The sequence below is a fragment of the Musa acuminata genome, chromosome BXJ3-6 (assembly GCF_036884655.1).
Source record: "Musa acuminata AAA Group cultivar baxijiao chromosome BXJ3-6, Cavendish_Baxijiao_AAA, whole genome shotgun sequence".
Taxonomy (NCBI): Eukaryota; Viridiplantae; Streptophyta; class Magnoliopsida; order Zingiberales; family Musaceae; genus Musa; species Musa acuminata.
The window spans coordinates 11504142-11522534 of NC_088354.1; the positions used below are offsets into that span (position 1 = coordinate 11504142).

General features: G+C 36.0%; 1 protein-coding gene across 3 annotated transcripts; it reads left to right on the forward strand.

Annotated features, from left to right (window-relative positions):
* Window positions 1–299: 299 nt before the first annotated feature.
* LOC103987910 (E3 SUMO-protein ligase SIZ1) lies at window positions 300–18123 on the forward strand. Of its 3 annotated transcripts, XM_009406373.3 has the most exons (16): window positions 300–714; window positions 2789–2869; window positions 3340–3382; window positions 4708–4786; window positions 4892–5048; window positions 5953–6086; window positions 6861–6929; window positions 9424–9511; window positions 10312–10387; window positions 11196–11269; window positions 11566–11673; window positions 14431–14592; window positions 15283–15387; window positions 15481–15561; window positions 15653–16811; window positions 17451–18123. In XM_009406373.3, exons 1-16 carry the CDS (start codon window positions 691–693, stop codon window positions 17564–17566), a joined length of 2556 nt encoding a protein of 851 aa, XP_009404648.2. In that variant the 5' UTR covers window positions 300–690; the 3' UTR covers window positions 17567–18123. The 3 variants fall into 3 exon arrangements, with proteins under 3 accessions (XP_009404648.2, XP_065013292.1, XP_009404649.2); XM_065157220.1 differs by lacking the exons at window positions 300–714; window positions 4708–4786; window positions 4892–5048 and having other exon boundaries at window positions 2802–2869; XM_009406374.3 differs by lacking the exons at window positions 300–714; window positions 2789–2869; window positions 3340–3382 and having other exon boundaries at window positions 4713–4786; window positions 4863–5048.
* The last annotated feature ends 270 nt before the right edge of the window (window positions 18124–18393 follow it).

Sequence of the window (18393 nt, forward strand, 5' to 3'; positions counted from 1 at the left end):
TAGACATCAGTCAATCCCCTTCGTACCCCACATCATAGGCCTCGTAGTCCCTCCGATCTCGGCCGTACACTAACGCCCCCATTTGTCACGCTAAAAGGATAATATAATTTAGACCCACAAAAATTCTTTTACCCGTTTCCCTCGCACCCACGTCGCCAATCCAGCTCCTGATGTTGCAGACCAGTGGGGCCTCCAGTGTAAAAGAAGGGTAGGATCCGTGTGTGTATAGGTTTCTAGTACGTAGCGAAGGATTGTTTGTGGACGACACGTAAGCGATGCCGCGGACTCCTCCATGCGCAACAAACCGATTTGAATCCGCCGGACAGGTCCGTCACCCGACCAAACCTTTCGGCTCTTCCTCACCCCTTCATCAAACGGAGCTCGCGCATCTCGACCGCGGACGGTGACAAGCGGCGGCGATCTCTTCCCTTCGGTTTCGCATCGATTGATCACCTCGATCCATAACGGGTCGCTCCGCCGACACGTGGTTTCCGGCCCGAATTTTTTTGATAGTCTTAGGCTGGCATCTTTGGCGATTATGCTCGCGTTTGCGCTTCTTCTTTGATCCAGAGATCTGCCGGTGTGGTTCTCGGTTGAGTGAATTCTGTGAAATCTTGGCCCCCGGCATCTAGTTTTAGTTAATTGTGACGGCGGCTGCGGTTTTCTTGGTGCGTGGAGGGTCTTCGATCGATGGATTTCGTCGCGAGTTGTCGGGTATCTTCTCTTTCCTTTCATGCTTTCTGAATTTCGTTTCCTATTTACTACGTTATCATTAAACTATAAGTTGGGATTGAGATTTTATCGTGATGATTATTAGAGTTAGGTAGTAGAAGTATTGGGATTGAATTTGTCTTTTCCTGAGGAAAACTTTGGAGTTATGAACTGATATTGGTTACTTAATGTTCTTTTTGGCTAATTGAAATATTGCCTGAAGTGTCTTTTTGAATTTGCTGGTCCCTTTTGAGTGCTTCGACAGATGATCATTAGGCATCTTTTCTGTCCTTTATGTATTAGCCACTGAAATCACTCGAATAGTTCTAGCTGATTCAGATGATTAATTCTGTAAGCCAAACTAGAGTATGTTATCTTTTTTTTCAGTCACCTTCAGTAGCAAAGTCGTATGTGTTATTTTCTCTTGTGAGACAATCACCATATGTAAATCTTAGATGCTGCTTAATTACCAATTCCAACTTTTAAGGTGCGAAGCAATATTTCCATGATGCTTGCAACAGTATACTCTTGTCCGTTTGCCAGGGAATCTCATCACTATTTCAAATTTCTGAATCTTGTTAGTTTGCTAGTTAAATGGTTAAGTTACTGGATCATTTATTTATTATGTCGGTTCATGTACTTATCATTATAATACTTGCAACAAGCACTTGTTATTGACATTGTAGTTATGTTACAGGATGACAGCCCCTGTTATCCATTCTGCATTTGTTACTGGCTGTCACATAGTTGCCTGGGCTAGAGCCTAGGCAGTAGACAAGTCTCAGAACACATTAGATACACTGATCTGTCTTATGTATTAAAAACTATCTGTACGTGCAATCAGACATAAGCATATTTGAGTATATGTTTCCATGTATGGATATCGAATTGTAGATATTGTTACATATCTCTTGAACTTAGATAAGTACGATGTATCCTATCCTTATATAGGTTGTAGATTAGTTGTATAACGTTCCTTTGAAAGTGTTTTCAAAATCAAATATATTTTTTCTTTCTTTAAGAGTTAAAGATCTAGGAGTGTGGTGCTGACTAGTTATCAGAATGTGTCATCCTAGAAAGATACTGGCACAAGCGACACTGACCTGCGACAGAGGTACAAACACATGGCTAGTGCAATTTTTGGTGTGTGTTAACAGATATAGGGGCTTGTTGACTGACAACATGGTAGTGGCACATCCTTGTGCCATGAGGCAATCATTGGTTATATAAGTTGAAACAAGTCCTTCATGGATAATTTTGTTATTTGGGTTAGGTCTATGTCTCTAAGTTACCAAATGTGAATTAGACTTGGCAAGTTGTTTGGTCTCTTTTAGAATATTTGGCATAGTATAATAGAAAAATCGTGTACGTCCAAAGCATTGTCAATTTGATTTTTCTTTTTTGACAATGTACATTAGACCTTTATTTTATCTTTATATATATATATATATATATATATATATATATATATATATATATATATATATATGTATATACGTATATATGTATATATATATTTATGTATGTATATATATATATATATATATATATATATATATATATATATATATATATATGTTTGCCCAACAGTTATTTTTGTTACTTCTCATCTGATAGCCGATCCTTTGTTCTGCCAATTTGGCTACTGGAGGATGACCATTGTATTTGTTGGATGTAGTTCGGTTAATACTGATATAAGCTGGTTTGTTATTGAAACATTTTGGCCTGTGTTACCTACATGTTCATTTTCTTTGACAAAGTTAGTAAGGTACAAAAGTTTTCATGATTGGAAGAAAGAGCAAAAAACAACAAAGTTTCTGTGGGCATGTGGATTGCAGAACATGCCCTGTTTAGTGGACACATTTCAATTATGTTATTGTTGTTTTTTTTTTTCTAACTGTATTGTGTTCCTTACATCAGTAGGTTGTGTATGCATGGACATGGAGAACAGTATAAATTTGGGTCTTTTATGTTAAAACATGTTGATTATCTGCATAATTAATCCAATCTGTATTTCTTGCGGTAAAAGCTTTCTGTTTTATTGTTCATATTTGATTCTTCTGTCCTTTTACATCAGGATAAATTGGCAAACTTTAGAATAAAAGAGCTTAAAGATGTCTTGACTCAACTTGGTTTGGCAAAGCAAGGAAAGAAGCAGGTTAGGAGTCATTCTTCTTTGTTTCTTTTAGTTGTAGGGTACCATCTAGTTATTTTAGTCCAAATGTCATAAGCATGCAACTTGGCATTTTGTTGTGATAAGTGCCTCTTTAACAGCCACAAGAGATGGAGCTTTTCTGCCTGTTTATTAAGCTTTATTTTAGACTTGCATTTTCTAACTGTAGTCTATTTTCTTGTACCAACCATGTTAATACTATTGATTGTAAAATTCGATAATTCATTGTGAGCTGTATTACACTTCTCATTATAGGATACTCATTTTACAACTCAGATCCAGTAGTTACTTATTTTGTGTTCAGTGATGCCAACATGCAGATCTTGATTATTATTAGCCAAATCACATTTTTCTTTCTGTTTATACTTTATAGTTTATATTATCTTCTACACATTGCTTTTGGTTCTTCTTTGATCTATTTTATAATAGCCTTTTTTTAATCGTATGTTATGCAGGATCTCATGGACAGGATTTTAGCACTGGTTTTAGATGAACAAGGTATTCGAATATTCAGAATTAGTGGCAGTTTTATTATACTTCATCTTGAGAAGTACCAACTGTAATGTGCATGTCATATTTCTTTCTTTGGAAATTAGACGTTCTATAGGAAAGAAAACATAGAGATGATTGGTATCTCAGAATACTTCTTCTAGTTTTAGTTTATACATGTGGAGTTTTGTACATCCACAGAGTTACATAACTCGATTTTAATGAATTCTCTTGTATAGTGACTTTGGTTGTAGTTTTCTTTATTTGTTCTATTTCATTAAATTTATTCCTAGTAAAATTTGTCATTCAATGGACATTTTTGTTCAGTCCCCAGTTATAAAATCTATTTCTTTTTTCAGGATCTTTTTTGTCAAACCATATTCTTCGCAATCAGAAAATTTTCTTCCTGACCATATTTTTGGACTTCTTTTTCTGCTTGTTGAGCTTGCTGCTTTTCATCCTTCTGTGGTATTGTTTAAAGATGGATAATTATGACCTTGTACTTTCATTCTTCCATCAGCATTGTATATTATCAGCTTTTCGATACATATTCCCCTCATCTCATTTTTCCTAAAGTTCTTTGCAGTTATGATTTATAAGCTGCCTAAATATTGTCTTGTAAACTTATGTAATCGTGAGAATGCTGCCGGTTATTTTAATCCATCTTCATGCATCGCCAATCTGACTAGTTCTCATGTTTTCTTTTGTTTCAATCAATGATTGAAACATCATACCGTACCAAAGTTTCGAAATTCGCCTCTCTTCTCCCCACGGCGACGTCGCCTTTATATATATATATATATATATATATATATATATATATATATATATATATATATATATATATATATATATATATATATATATATATATATATATATATATATATATATAATTTTATTTATTTATTTATATATAAAAGTAAAAAAAATCTGCGACGTCGCCGAGATATATATACATATATATATTTATATGTATATATATAAATTAAAAAAACAGCTCGATAGCGAGCGGTCCGTGCACCGATCTGCTGACGGACCGGTACGAGCGGTATTATTCGAAATTGAAGACCTTGGTTTCAACATTCTACCAGTGATTAATGAGTATCTTATCTGTGTATTATTTGAATCTAATTGAATACATATATCATGTAAGTATATTGCCAAGTCATGTTCTCTAATCTTGTTTCATGGTTTTTACCAGCTTAGCCAATTTCTTTACATTGTTCTGTTTACTGTTGACTTCTTTCCCCACCTCCACTCATATATGAGCTTCTCCCACCTTTCCTGCTCTAGATCCTCATTATGTTTGGCTTTATCTCTCTTATTTCACAGTACCTGAGCCACAAGTTTGGGGAAGGAGAAACTTTGTAGGGAAAGGCGGAGTAGCTAAAATAATTGATGATACTTATAGGTGATTATCACATTTACCCTCACCTATATTTCCTTATTGTTTTAAGTCAAATGCTTCTAACTCTAAATTATTACAGTGTGTTGTGCTTTGATATGTCCCTTGCAGGAAAATGCAAATTCCTGGTGCTACAGACTTAGCATCTAAAAGCTACAGTCGTACAGAATTCAATCACATGAAACCTAAGGAGGTTGATTCATATAAATCAGAAATGAAAATACGTTGCCCCTGTGGGAAATCATCTAATTCTGAGTCAATGATTCAGGTAGTTCTGCTGCTTCAGATTCGATGTTTCTAAAATAAACTTGAGGAGCACTGGATCTTGGTAACCAATAAAATAAGTTTCACATGGCATTATCCATGGATTTTTTGTTAGTGTTACAATCTTTATATCCATGTGGATTAGTGATCCATTTGGACTCTCTTATAGTATTTCTTTTCTTCTGGTTACTCACTTCTAATATCACTAATTTCTGATCAACTCCAAAGTTATAACTAGAAACTGTGCCCTTTGGTACTTCAGCTTAAAGATTTTTTGACTGTCTTTTGCTGTTGTTACTCGCATATACAACCTGATAAGGAAAAGTAAAAAAAAGAAACTGTAGGAGTTCTTACCCTCTCAAACTTTTAGTTCAGGGTAAATCTGAGTTTGATTCTCTTTATCATTTTTTGTTAGTCATAAAACAAGAGAATGCACAAAAACTGAAAGCAGAAAAGAAGTAAAATTTCCTAGAGAGTCCAACTTTAGATAGAAATAATTTTTCCTAGAATTTTCTAAGCACACATACTAACAGGTAAGCAACTTTCATAAGTCATACTGTTATAATAGAATTTGGAAAATGAAATTACTGACTCTACAGATGTCTTATCCAGCAATTATAAATAAGGACGAAAATTCATCCAAAGATGTCTTATCATCCTGTAGTCCTGGACTAAATAGGTCTGAAACTTGAGTCAACTATACTGCATCATTTTAGCTTCTTTTTCTAGAAGACTGGTGCATGGTCATCCTTGAATTCTTTTTCCAAACTTCTACAAGTGTTCCGCTTTTTTTTATCCTAGTATCATATTATCTTTTGTTTGTACAATTGTTTGCTAACTGATAGTGCTTTAGTTGCTTTATTTCCATCTCCTCATTTTACAAGAATTATACATTTTTTTTATTGCAGTGTGAAGATTCTGGGTGTCGAGTCTGGCAGCATATTGTTTGTGTAATTATACCTGAAAAATCTATGGAGGGTGCTTCTCCTGAAGTTCCGTCTCACTTCTATTGTGAAATTTGCAGAATCAACAGAGCAGACCCGTATGGCATATTCATCCCTGTTGTAGTTATTACTTATTAGAATGTTATAGTGGATTCTTACTTATATATTTGACCCTCCACAAAGGCTGTCATTATTCTGTTTCATTTCAACTTGATAATATTTGTGGGATTGCAGTCATCACAGAATGCCTTTTCGTTTGATCTTTTGCCAGATAATATCAGTTGATATATCATACAATTCATCATAAATTATCAAGATGCTGAAATTCATTCTGATTATTAGGTTTAGTTGCATTTAACATGAAGCTTGTTTGTAGGATTTGGGAAATGTATTGTCTTCCTATTTAGAGTCTGGAAATTCTTTACTTATTATTATGCTTGCATGATATACAATGCATGCCAAATTACTTTTCATTTGACTGGTAATATTTTTTAAAATATTTTTGTAAATGTATGCATCTCTTTTTATGATATCATGCCCTGAATACCTTGTCCCCCTCGTGATTATCTTGATGAATTAATGATTTCATACAATGGTATAGGATATTCATGACCATTTATTACTGCTGTTATTGGCTAGATATTTATAATGTTTTGACAGGGTCATGACTTTATATTGTGGACACGTAATAAGAACTTTCTAAATGACTAATTCAATTCTTATATTTGTTATCTGGGTCCTGTATATAGGTTGACGAATTCAATTCTTTGTCTGTTTACTGCTGTTCTTCACTTTTGTATATAGAATCAGTTGATCATGATAGTGTTGATTATGACATAGTTGATCATGATAGTGTTGATTATTACATGCAGATTCTGGGTGACGATGGGGCATCTATTGCATCCTGTAAAGTTTTTATCAGCAGGCATCACAGCTGATGGGTTAGTCCTCATCAAATCTTTCTAAGTTTGTCCATGGCTTGTTGAAGAATCTAAAAATGTTTGCTTCTTATGTTAATGTCAGTCAGTAGGGCAAACAAACATTTTGATGTTAGCTATAAAAAGTCTTAATGCTTGTTATTACTTGAATTTTGGAAGTTAGAACTGGCTCTACATTGAGTATTTCTACTTTTGTAGTCTAATTTGAACTATTTAAATCTGGTCGAATTACATGGATATGAATGACAGAGGCTTAGGGGAATGTATGTGGAGTTAATTGTATAATAGAAAATTCTGAAATTGATGATATGTCCGTTAATTGTATAACAGAGCCATAATCACTTCTTGAAGTTCCAGCTCCTCCATTGGAACAATCTTTTGTGAGTCCATATACACTCACATTCCATGTTCATATCTTACCACCTTGTTTCAGTTCTAGCCAAACACTTTTGGCTCACATTTCTCTGCCTGTTATTGTTTTTTTTTTTTTTTTGTCTGCATTAAAATAAGGATACTGTATATTAAAAGATCTCTTGTTCTTTAATCTACTTCCCTTGAATGTTAGAATGCCAAGCATCTCGAGTTGGCTTGCAAGTATTGCGTGTGCTCCTTCATTAATAGTTTATGTACTGTCTTTCTTAATGCTTCTGTACGACTGTTTAATTTGGGGGATGTCTAATTGTTAGGAAGGGGTCGAAGGGAAATTCAGTTTTGATGGACTGGCTACTTGTGTTTGGTAACTTTGGTTCACATGAAATCTTTGCAGAACTATGGAACTGCAGCCCCAAATGGATTAGGATCGATTTAGACTTCCACACTTCCCTACATCTTGAACATCTTAAATATCTTGCTGCGTTAGGAATAAGAAATTTTAGATTATTTCTTGGGCATCTTAATTATCGCACATTTTATATTTGAAGTCACATTGAAATCAGTGATTTATAAAGGCGCTCGCCTAGGCGCTCGGGCGAGGCGAGGCGAGGCCCGAGCGCCTCGCTTCACTTCCAGGCGGCGCGCTTCAAAGAGGCGTCGTCTGGGCGCTCACCCGAGCCCAGGCGCTGGGCGCTTTGGGCGAGCGCCTGGGTTAAACCAGGTGATCGAACCAGGATTTTAGGTCTGGTTCGGTCTCCGGTGGTTAGTTGGTTCAATCGAACCAACTAAAATTGATATCAGCTGTCGCTGCCCAACCCTAACCCTGCTCGTTGCCGCTGCCACTCGTCGCTGTCGCTACTTGCAACCGCTGCCGCTGTCGCCGCTCGCCGCTCTTGCTCCCGCTGCCCACTGCTCGCCGTTACCGCTATCACTACTAGCCGCTGTCGCTGTCGCTGTCGCCGCTCGCCGCTCCTGCTCCCGCTGCCGCTGTCGTTGCCTCCTTACACTCCTGCTCCCGCTCCCGCTCCTGCTGCCGCTGCCTCCTTACACTCCCGTTGCTGCTGCCTCCATACACTCCCGCTCCCGCTGCCGCTGCCTCCTTACACTGTCGCTGCCGCTGCCGCTTCCTCTTTTCTCAGTCAGCACCCCCTTACACTCTTCCTTCTTCTCCGTCAGTATATTGTTAACAGTATACAGTATACTGTTAATATTGTTAGGTTTATTTGAAATTATTAATTTTCAATACTGTTAATAGATTAATAATATATTATTCTTAATTTAATATTATATTTTTATTTAAAATTTTAAATAATTATATTTATTAATTATATTATATATTTTTATATTTTAGCACCTCGCTTCGCTCGGGCGAGCGCCTGGGCAAGCGCCTAGCGCCTCAGGCGTTTTAGGACTTTAGCGCATTTTGGTACCTAACGCTTTTTAAATCACTGATTGAAATTGCACTTTAGAAAATGAGATGAATTCTAATAGTTTATACTTCAGAGAACTATAACAAAGATAAGAGTATGTAGGTATGGTGTTTCATAATAAGACTAACATTATGTGTGTCTGGTCAACAGAACTAAAGATATGAGAAGGCAAAACAAACCAGTTAATTATGTACCGCATCAATGGGAAAAAGGTTGTAGAGTTTGTTGTGACTAATAATAGTGTGGATATTGTAACTTTCTGATTGCAAATATGAAACTAAGGAGTTATTTGGTGGATGGAAGAATGTAAGATTCGTTAGTGTCATTAAGAAGTGTTTCTGTATCTTAGGATCTGTAGTTTTCTGTATGATATAAAATACTGCTTCAATTTATACGTATTAATCCAACGAAGTGCTTATAATGGAACATAAGCACGTTTCCACCTGGGTGTACCGCTCGGTACACCGTACCATACCGGTACCGAGCCCAGGTCGAAATACCGGTACGGTATGATATTGCGAACCTTACTTCATAGGATCTTATATGGACAATTTCTGAAGTTTTTTCACTATTTAATTGGTTGGTATTTGTGAACTGACTGCTTGTATAATCTGGCATTACTAATATCATATACTTACCATTTTTTTTATTTTTGCATGCTAATTTTATGGCGTCTATGTTTACATCTTTTCCAGCACAATCACAGTGCACAATGTGGAGAGAACATTTCAATTGTCAAGATCAGATAAGGAACTGTTAACGAGACCTGAATATGATCTTCAGGTTTGTTTCTAGTTTTCATATTTTGTTTAACTATGTTTACCTGGTGGCTGTCCTAATTATACATCCTTTTGGTAAAAGAGATGAACTTATGAGATAAGACTCATAAATTGCTTTCTTTAAGGTGTCAATCCTCTGCCATTGTTGCTTGCTGTAATTCTCCTATTTGACAATTAATTGTCTCAGGATCAAATAGTAAACCAGAATTTTGAGTTCATGAATCGAGCAAATAATTAATTAAACTGATAAACAATGAATTTACATTTTTTTTGTCTGAAATGTTACCATAATCCATAGAACTGAACCTGCAAGAGGCTGTTGTGTTATGGTTATCAAGGAAAGACCATTCCTTTTATGAATTAATTTGTCGCCTTGTCCTTAGTGTGAAATTCTCTTTTTGTTTCATGATCCTTCTTAACTCTACTATATTTTTTTTTATTTTGAAGATTTTAGCATTAAGAAAAGCTAGTTGAAGTCTTAAAGTTATTCTCTTTAATTGCCTGAATTAACATGAAAACTTTGCAATTGTAAAATGAGGCTCTAGGTGACTATATTATGAGGGTTTTTTTTGTCATTTTATTCTTTTGTTCTTTGATTAATGGCTTTTAAAGTATTTTCATGATCATTCTAGATTCCAATACCAGAGAAGGACTTTGAAATGAAGACTAGTTTATTTTCTTGATCCTTCTTAACTCTACTATATAAGCAAAATCTGCTCGATTTCCTGATTGTCCTTTGTATTGCTACTCATGCAAAGTAATTAATTACCGAGCATATGTCATTGATGTCATGGCCCTGTGCAGGCCTGGTGTCTACTACTCAATGATAAGGTCCCATTTAGAATGCAATGGCCGCAGCATACAGAGTTGAAAGTCAATGGTATGGAAGAAAACTGTGCTTGTAACTATTGTGTTATTTGTCATTGATGTGTTTTCTGTTGATTTATTGAAATGGTGGTAGTTCTAAATGTAATTTTTACTTGCACACCCAGATATTATTGATGTTAATTATGTATATTAAAGGGCAGTCCCAATGCTCGAGGCTCCCGCTGATGTGGTAATTATGTATATCATTTCTTATATTTAAATTTTGACTCTTAACAATTAATTGCATAAGGCTTTCTTTACTAAATTCAGGTTTTTAAAGTTGAAATTGGAGGTATGATGCCAATGTCATTTGAGTGTTGCACTACCTTCCATTTTGCCCATTCCTTTTAGCAAGTAGTGAAACTAGTCATTGCATCACTTTTTAACCTTGTTTTCTGGCGTTGCATATTGCCCATTCCTTTTAAAATTAAACCACCAAACCAAACTTCGTTAGCTTCATTAATGGCAAGTTTGTCAAAATTGAATGTGAAATGTACAAAACCAAAAGGCCACAGTTGAGAAATATTATTCATAGGATTTTGATAGTTCAACTTATGTAATGTAGTAAGCGACCAAGCAGTTTCACACATACTGTGATCCAAAAGCGCAGACCTGCTAATCATAACCGAGACTGCATGAGCAAAAATAATCCTTTTCTTTTTCACAATAGTAGAATGTAACCTGCTAAAAGTTGATGTTAGAAATGGTACAGTAGAACTGTGTGACAAAGTTATCACCACTTTTATAGAGATTTGAGGATTGCTGGTGTACTTAAGCTTTAGAGAATTAGTTATATATGAATATCTTCCATTTGCTAACAGGTGTTTCAGTCACAGTGGTTGCTAGACCTGGCTCACAGTTGTTGGGTATCAATGGCCGAGATGATGGTCCAATGGTTAGTCCCCTTGTTTGATACACACTTACACAGTTCACTTCTGTTGTCATAGTCACATAATATTCTGTGCCTACTCTTTTTAGGGGCTTTGGATTTTTGTAATTTACTTGTACCTCCATTGTGATTGCTATTACTGAATATCTAATTATGAACCTAAGAGAACATAAGATAAATAAGCAGTCTAAATACAGTGCCATATGTCTCCTGGTTCTGTATTACTACAAACCTAATGTTTATTGTATCTCTTCATTTTTTTTAAACTTGTTTATTTCATATTATTTGATTTATTTTCCCAGATCACCACATATAGCAAGGAAGGGATGAACAAAATTGTTTTATCAAGGTGCGATTCTCGTATATTCTGTTTTGGGATAAGACTTGCAAAGAGGCGGACAGTACCACAGGTAAACTAGCTTTTCTTTTTTTTATAAGTATAAACTAGCTATTTGTTGCTATATAAGGTAACAATTCTTTTTGCAGGAGTCAAACAGTTTATTGGTGATCACCCCTCTAATCACATGTTATATGAATAGTTACTACTTACTAGTGAACAAGACAATAGAAGAAAAGAGTTTCTCTTTTCTCACTTTTGTTTGTATACAGGATGAAGTACATATAGTCAAACAAAAGAAAAGAAAGGAAAGCGCTACCTAAATAAATTTAGGTGCTAATCTAGGAAATATACAACTAGCAAATGTACACAAATAAGGTAATACAACTAGGAGTGAATCAACAATCATATCTTAGTCCATCACTTCAAATAAGGTAGCATGTCAAGAATCAAATTGTAGCAGATCTTGACATATCAAATCATAGCAGATTTGATAGATCTCAGCACTCCCCCTCAAGCTGGTTCGAAGATATTTAACATCTCCAGCTTGCTATTTATGTGATCAAACTACTGTTTTTAAAGCCCCTTTGTGAAAATATATATTACTTGTTGCTTGGTAGGGACAAATGGAATACATAACAGTCCATCATCCAACTTCTCTTAAATAAAAAGTTGATCGGCCTTAATGTGCTTTATTCTATCATGATACACCGGGTTGTGAGAGATATTAGTTGCTGCCTTATTATTTGAGTCAAGGTTTGTTGTACCAATGCGTATCACTCGGTACGGACAGTATGTACCGGTCCGACATGATATCGGTACACGGACCACCCTCTATCGGGCGGTACCGGTCACTTGATCTCATATCGGGTGATACGGGGCCGGTGCTGGGCGGTAACGGTCGAACTTCGATTGTTACCGATCAAGGGCTGAAATTGCCCTATTTTAAACAGTCAATTTGACCTTACGATGATCGATCTTACAATACGAAGCAGCAAATCAGTAGCGAAAGTAGAAGTTCCGACATTCACTATGCTCCGCACCAAAATAGGCCTTGCAGATTATTATTGTAATCTGTGATGTTTGATGTACCTTGCTTTATTTTTTGAATTTGCCTTTTATTTTGAAAATCTAAGAAGTAAAACTTACTTTAGAGTAGGTTTTATTGACAACATCCCAAATATATCTAGCCATAGGAAGAAGATATATCTTGTTGATTTCTGGTTGCATAGAGTGAAGCAACCACAACATCACTGTCGCATTCTCGATCTCCCAAGTTTCGTATGAAGCATCTTCCAAGGCTTGTGCCTTTGCAGCCCCATTCACATATCTGAACTTTCCTTGTTAAAGAGATCTTCATGGTTTGAGATCACTCCATAAAATTTCTCCCGCTTAGTTTAACGGTAGAGATATGGATGGTAATTGGTATAACTCTCAAATTGAAGGGAAGATTGAGTGTGGGCAGGTTAGGTAGATTAGAAACAAACTTAGGAGTTTCAGACATGATTGGAAACAAGAAGAGTTACTAGAGAGAATTTTCAGCAATGAAGGCCGAGAGAAAGAAACTAATCTGTCATATACCATAGGCGACAGAAAGAAAAACAGAACCTAACCTTGCTCTCATATCATGAACAAGACAATAGAAGAAGAGAGTTTCTCATTTCTCACTTTTGTTTGTATACAGGATGAAGTACATATAATCAAACAAGAGAAAAGCAAGAAAGGAAAGAGCTACCTAAATAAATCTAGGTGCCAATCTAGGAAATATACAACTAGCAAATGTTCACAAATAAGGTAATACACCTAGGAATGAATCAACAGTCATATCATAGTCTATCACTTAAAATAAGGTGGCATGTTAAGATTCAAAACAGATCTTGTCATATCAAATCAAATCACAGCAGACTTGATAGAACTCAACAACTAGTTGGTTTATCATTTTCTGATATTGGACTCAATATCTAGGTGACCCATTAGGAGAAAGGCAAACCCAAGATTATTTCCTCTTACCAGCATTGATTTGTAATTCTTTTCCATAACTGTCAGATTGAGTCACATTGCAGACCCAACATTGGCAGGAGCCTGATGCACTAGGTTGATATATTTTCTGTTTATCTCTTTATATTAACTATATTACATATGTCCAGGCATTTTTATCATGTGAAAAAATATGGTGTGCTTATCATTTTGTCTACAGTGAAACTTGTGGGAACTTCTTTTGGATTTGTTTTGCAGATGCAACAGCCATCAGTCATATACTCCATGAATTAGATTCCAGCATATTAAATGATGTGAAAAGTACCGGTCTTCCAGAGTTAGAACCTTGGGGCTTGATTTTTGTAGGTCAAGATTTTGAAGGATTAATAGGGTTGGAATTGACAAGCAAGTATGAACTGCTAGGATCTTGAACTTGAACATCAATGGTATTCGGCAACTTTTTGAACTCATCTTGGTAAAGGCAGTGTTGTAATTATGTGTGTCAGTCATGAGAATATACCATGGATGAGGAAGCTGTTGGTATGCATTGGTAATTTTCACTCAAAAGTTACATTCAGAAAATTACATATATGGAAAGACACAACTACACCTTTTGACTCATTTGGCATTTTTTGATTTTGAACAGTATAGATGATAATCAGAAATTTTCTTAAAGGAATATTTTTGCTTTTGGATATTACTTTTTCCTTCACAATGTGATTTTTCATGCAATTTATGGTTGTGAATGAGGAAATTTTATTAAATTTCTGAATGCCAGTTCCTTTTTTTATTATTTTTAGTTTTTGATGTTGAATCAGTTGTTCTTTCTTTAAAGCAAGTAGTTCTCATTTAGGTCCTTAGTTTGGTTCCCAAGGAAGAAGAAGGTGAGTGTTTCCAGGATGCTCTTGCTCGTGTTTGTCGCTGCATTGGTGGTGGAGCTGCTACTGAGAATGCGGACAGTGATAGCGATATAGAAGTGGTAGCTGATTCTGTCACAGTGAATCTTCGTTGTCCGGTAAGTGAAAGTGTACATTTTGGTGCAACCCTATCAGGTCAAACATGAACAGGAATCGTGGGACAGAAAACATGTTACTAGTCATATTCCTCTACCCAATATATGAAGTTTAAATCTGAAACAAAATTGAGTTTGAGACTTGCCTATTTAAGAAGTAACAACAGAAAAGGATCATATAGACCAAGCAATCTAAGAGCTTTGTGATTTGTGTTAGAACTTAAACATCACAGGTCATGCATTGACAAGAACTAGTATTAGTAAATAGCCTTTTAAAACAAATATTTAGCACCCACAAAGATTATCTTTTCATGTTGACTCTAAAATTCATGTAATTTGGTCAACGTCGACATGGAAGTATGAAATTTTTGTCCTGCAGCTGGTTGGACATCATGAACTGAATAAGCTCAAGAAATAATTGATCCAAAGGTGGTTGTTGTTTGTGGCCATACCGGATTGCACAAATACAAATTTCAGCAGGCTGATTGTGTTCCTACATAATCAATGGTGTAGACATTGTTTTAATTGTAGTACAAGTTTGTATATAGAAGTTTGATCATTTGATGTCCCTGTACCTAATAGTGGTGCCAAATTTGTTGATTTTTAGGAATTCTGGTAGTTAAACTTCTGTTGCTTCATGACTATTAACATCCTTAGAAAGACAACGAGTTTCTTTTCTTTGCATATTTGCAGATGAGTGGGTCTCGGATAAGAATAGCAGGCAGGTTTAAGCCTTGTGTTCATATGGGCTGTTTTGATCTGGAAACATTTGTGGAGCTAAATCGACGTTCTCGGAAGGTTATGATTGTTCTTACTTCTTAGTGCCTTCTTTTTTTCTCTGTTCAGTTTTCCTTTTGTTGTTCAGACTCAGAAATTTTTGCTGTCATGCAGTGGCAATGTCCAATATGCCTTAAGAACTATTCACTTGAGAACATCATTGTTGATCCATATTTCAATCGCATCACTTCGATGGTAGGTTTTCCTGGATCTTTGTTTTGTTACATTTAGTTTACTCATTGTTTTCTTATTGAAGATCTATTTCTTTTCATTTTGCTGATAACAGTTGCAAAATTGTGGAGAAGATGTAACTGAGATTGATGTGAAGCCTGATGGTTCTTGGCGTGTAAAAAATGAACTAGAATCCACTGATCATTCTCGATCGCATTTGCCTGATGGTACCCTCTATGCTATTACAGATGCAGAAGTAAAACCTTACATGGGGAATCTGAGATATATGAAGCAGAAGAGCCCTTCAGAGAGGCACTTCAGTTTGAATTCAGGAATGAAGTCAAATCCAAAGCGAAGACCTAAAGATAATAGGCTTCCATCTTTTGAGAGTCCTAGTCTTGGTAAGCTTGAAAATCTTTGTGAAGGCATAATAAATATGAGCAGTAGTGCGACTGGAAGTTACAGAGACGGGGAAGATCCAAGTGTAAATCAAGAGGTTGGGGGACCTTTTTATCTGTCATTGAACAATGGCCATGAGTCTGATTCTCTCTCTCTCAATCTTGATCCAACATACAGTATTGAGAATATAACTCCTGCACCCTTCGAAGATCCTAATGTGATTTTCTTGAGTGACTCTGATGATACACTGATTTCTCCTGAAACTGCATATGGCATTCATCCTTCTGGTAATAATACAATCCCTTTTCCCAACCATCCTGGGGTTTCAGAAAAATATTCTGAAAACAATGGGCCAGACACAAGTGGAACTTCATTCCTTGGATTATATAACAATACTGATGTATTTGAAACTTGGCCATTGCATGCATGCCCTCAGTCAGGTCCTGGCTTTCAACTTTTTGGAACAGAGGTCCCAGATGTTTTAGCCGATTCACATAGTTCCCTTGGGTGTGCACCAATTAGTGGCTATGGTTTGACAACTAATCATGGTGTAGAAGTTACTGCACAAATCCAAGATCTTTTTAAATGTCATTCTGGTACTGGAATGCTAGGAAGCTTAGGTGATAATCCCCTAGCAGTTGCAAATGATGACCCTTCTCTGCAAATTTTTCTTCCTAGTCAGCCAGTAGGAGTTGCCCTTCAAGATGACTTGATTAATGGCACTGATATAGGGAATGGGATCAATTCTGATGATTGGACATCTCTTAGACTTGCTGCTGGTGGAACTCATGGTGACTCTACCCCTTCAAATGGACTGACTTCGAGGCAACAGGTCACACCAAAGGAGACTCAGATGGACCTATTAAATGATGATGGTTTGTACCTTCCCATTACAACTGTTAATTATTTTCCTCTTTAATACAAATCGCCATGGTTTCAAATATGGTCCGCTACCCGTAGATTATTTTCCTTTTTGTTTTGCGGATGATACCAGGTGGCAGGTCAGAATACATCCGGAAATATTCCGGTACCATACCAGTCCAATAGATTTACCGAAACTGGTGTTGGATTGAGCTTTAGATTTTTGTATGACAATGACTACACTATGGGCACAAAAATATCTACCATTCTGCCATATAGAGTTTTCATGCTATTGTTATATACTGCTTTTAAAAAAACATTACAAAATCTCTACATGTGATTATGCTAAAAGCTCAGTGTATAAAAATGTGTACTTATTCAATATGACACGAAAAAAAGAAAAATAGTTGATTTCCTTGGAGGAGTATGAAGACTTTTTAACATTTGGCATAGTGAATAATTGAATTAACACTAGTGATTTTGCAGCTGTCCATTCAGAATGTTCTAAAGTTCCTGTTGGCAAATAAAATAAGCAGCTCATATTTTGATGCATTTTGTTTTCCATAAATGTTGTACCTTCATGGTATTGCCCAGATTTTTTGATGCAGATCTTGTTTTGACTGTAAATTTGTGTCCTCGTTTTGTGTATGCAGCTTCTTTACTGTTGAGTATGAACAGCAACAAAGCCAATAAAGCAAATTTTAAAACTCAGAAGTCCGATAGTTCTCCTGGACAACCACGGTCTATTAGGCCTCGGTTATATCTGTAGATACTGATTCCTATTGTTGATCATGTGGGGATTCAGATTAAGATGGAAACTAAAAGGTTGCTGCATGCCTGATTCTGCTGTTCTACTCTGATGTTATGTGGAGAAAAAGGAGGCCAAACAATCTTTATACTGACATGAAAGAGAAGTTACAATACATGATCACAGCAGCAAGTTTCTTAGCTACGACTGCTGGAACTATCAACTAAAGGGAAATATCAAACATCTTGTTTGGTGTCAGATGGTGAGCTAATTTTAGTTTGGGCTGTTCATTACTTCGTGGAAGATTTCCTCTCATTAGCTTCCGCCTGCAATCGACTGAAGACACCCATTGCGTGGCTGCCACACCAGTTTGTTAACTCTAAGATTCTATAGGCAGAGAGGGATGGGTTCATTACACGTAAGCCAAATAGGTGGGCAGCTGATGTATTATAATTGTATGATTTGATCGGTGTAAATTCATGTGCCTATCCAATTCTGGTTGCAGTGAAGAGAAAGTATTGCTTATAAATAACTTGCCACGAATGCTTTCAAGTTACAAAAATTCCATTATTTGATGATGATTGGTGTTCCTGTAGGGATATTGGTTTATGTTTTAATGCTTTCTGGAATTTCGTGTGCTTTTTCTGCTTCTAATCAACCTCCTTCATGCTGAGAAGGTACATGCCACATCAGGTATGTGAATTTTCCCGTAAAATTCTCATTAATCCAATTATTCTCTTGCTTGTTATCACAACAGATTTGTTTCTGTATAATTTTATATCGTACGGACGTATTGATTTTTGTTTAGTACTATATATATATATATATATATATATATATATATATAT